This window comes from Nanorana parkeri, unplaced genomic scaffold (genome assembly GCF_000935625.1).
Source record: "Nanorana parkeri isolate BGI_ZX_2015 unplaced genomic scaffold, ASM93562v1 scaffold281, whole genome shotgun sequence".
Classification (NCBI taxonomy): domain Eukaryota; kingdom Metazoa; phylum Chordata; class Amphibia; order Anura; family Dicroglossidae; genus Nanorana; species Nanorana parkeri.
Window position 1 is genome coordinate 123,482 of NW_017306549.1, and position 1,427 is coordinate 124,908.

Sequence of the window (1,427 nt, forward strand, 5' to 3'; positions counted from 1 at the left end):
AGATGTCTGTCTCTGAAGGGAAAAAAACAATGAAAGAGAAATTCATGGCAGAAATTAAGAAAGTTGCACAACAGGCAACCAAGATGACACCAGAAGAGCTGAAATTTAGTTATAAGGGCATTCTATACCCTAGCCTTCTCTGCAGCGAGGCAACTTTTCAAGCAATGGAGAAATTGGATGCCAGAGAAGATGATGTGCTAATTGTAACATATCCAAAATGTGGTAAGTTTGTAGCAAGTGAATTTTGTTTTTGTTAAATGGAAGTCTGTTTTCTTAAAGCTGAACTCAATGCTTAATATGGGAGGTAGTTTACTTGCCAAAAGTGTTTGTATTATTTTTCAACCAGTACTGAGATTTACACAGCATAGGAAGATGGTGCATCCAAGCTGGTGACCTGACTTTGTCTGATGTATTTAACCTATAATATGCCTCTCAACCTTCCCAGGATTTTAACTAAATAAGTTTGTATTATTGTCCCTCCAGTACTGAGATAAACGCAGCATAGAAAGATTTTGCATCCAAGCTGGTGACCTGACTTTTTTCTGCTGCAGGTAACCTATAACATACAGTTCCAGGATTTTAATGAAAACCCTGCATCCTGTAGATCCAGGCTGTGTTGTGTGTAATGTCAGAGGCAACTCGCAGTCTCCATTCCACCAGGACAACCCATAGATTATGTACTGCACTTATGGTAGGGAGACTTTCCTGTGATTGGTTGTCAGCAGAAAGGTGAACCCATGAAAACCTTCCTATTGGTTCCCTGTAGCTCAGCAAGGATGTTACAGGTCACATGACAGCTGCAGGGAACACATGGGAATGTGTTCCTGCAGTCAGTACCAAGTGGTAGCTAGTTTCCTCTCTGTTTAGCTGTGCTACTCTACGCCAACATGCTGTATCTGCTAGTTCTGCTGGGACAGCCCCACTGGAATATTTTCTGTATTGTACCAACTGGTCTTTTAATAAGGTTTAAAGGGCATTATTAAAAATGCAAAATTCTTGCACAAATGTTTTAAATATTATACTTGAGGGATACCTTAATCCTGCACATGGTTCATCTGTAGGATGTTATCTCACAGAAGTAACTTTTTGTCACATTTTTGTGATGTTTGTGGATAAGAGATTTTTTGATAAACAGGCCGCAATCAATGATGATGGGCAATTGTGTCTTGCCAGTACTATTATGAGTATGGGAGTACTGCAGGGCTGTGTTCTTACTCCACATTTGTTTTTAGGGATTTCGAGGGGGATTTATAGCAAACTCCTTCCCAAAATCCATACCAGACCCTTTCCCTAATAAGGGTCTGATATGGATTTGGAGGGACAAACCATGCAAAAAAAAAACCCAGCATGGGGTCCTCCCTAAAATCCATGACCATTATTTAGACATAAAGCCTGGCTGGCTAGTAGGGGGTGGGGGGGGGGGCGAT

At 40.9% G+C, this 1,427-nt stretch overlaps 1 protein-coding gene across 1 annotated transcript in view; it reads left to right on the forward strand.

The window, feature by feature from the left end:
- Positions 1–1,427, forward strand: part of LOC108787743 (sulfotransferase 6B1-like) — a 15,086-nt gene continuing 13,659 nt past the window's right edge. The window contains exon 1 of the mRNA XM_018557365.1: positions 1–222. Within this exon, the coding sequence (XP_018412867.1) occupies positions 3–222 (220 nt within the window). The 5' untranslated portion in view covers positions 1–2. The remainder of the gene's footprint in view (positions 223–1,427) is intronic.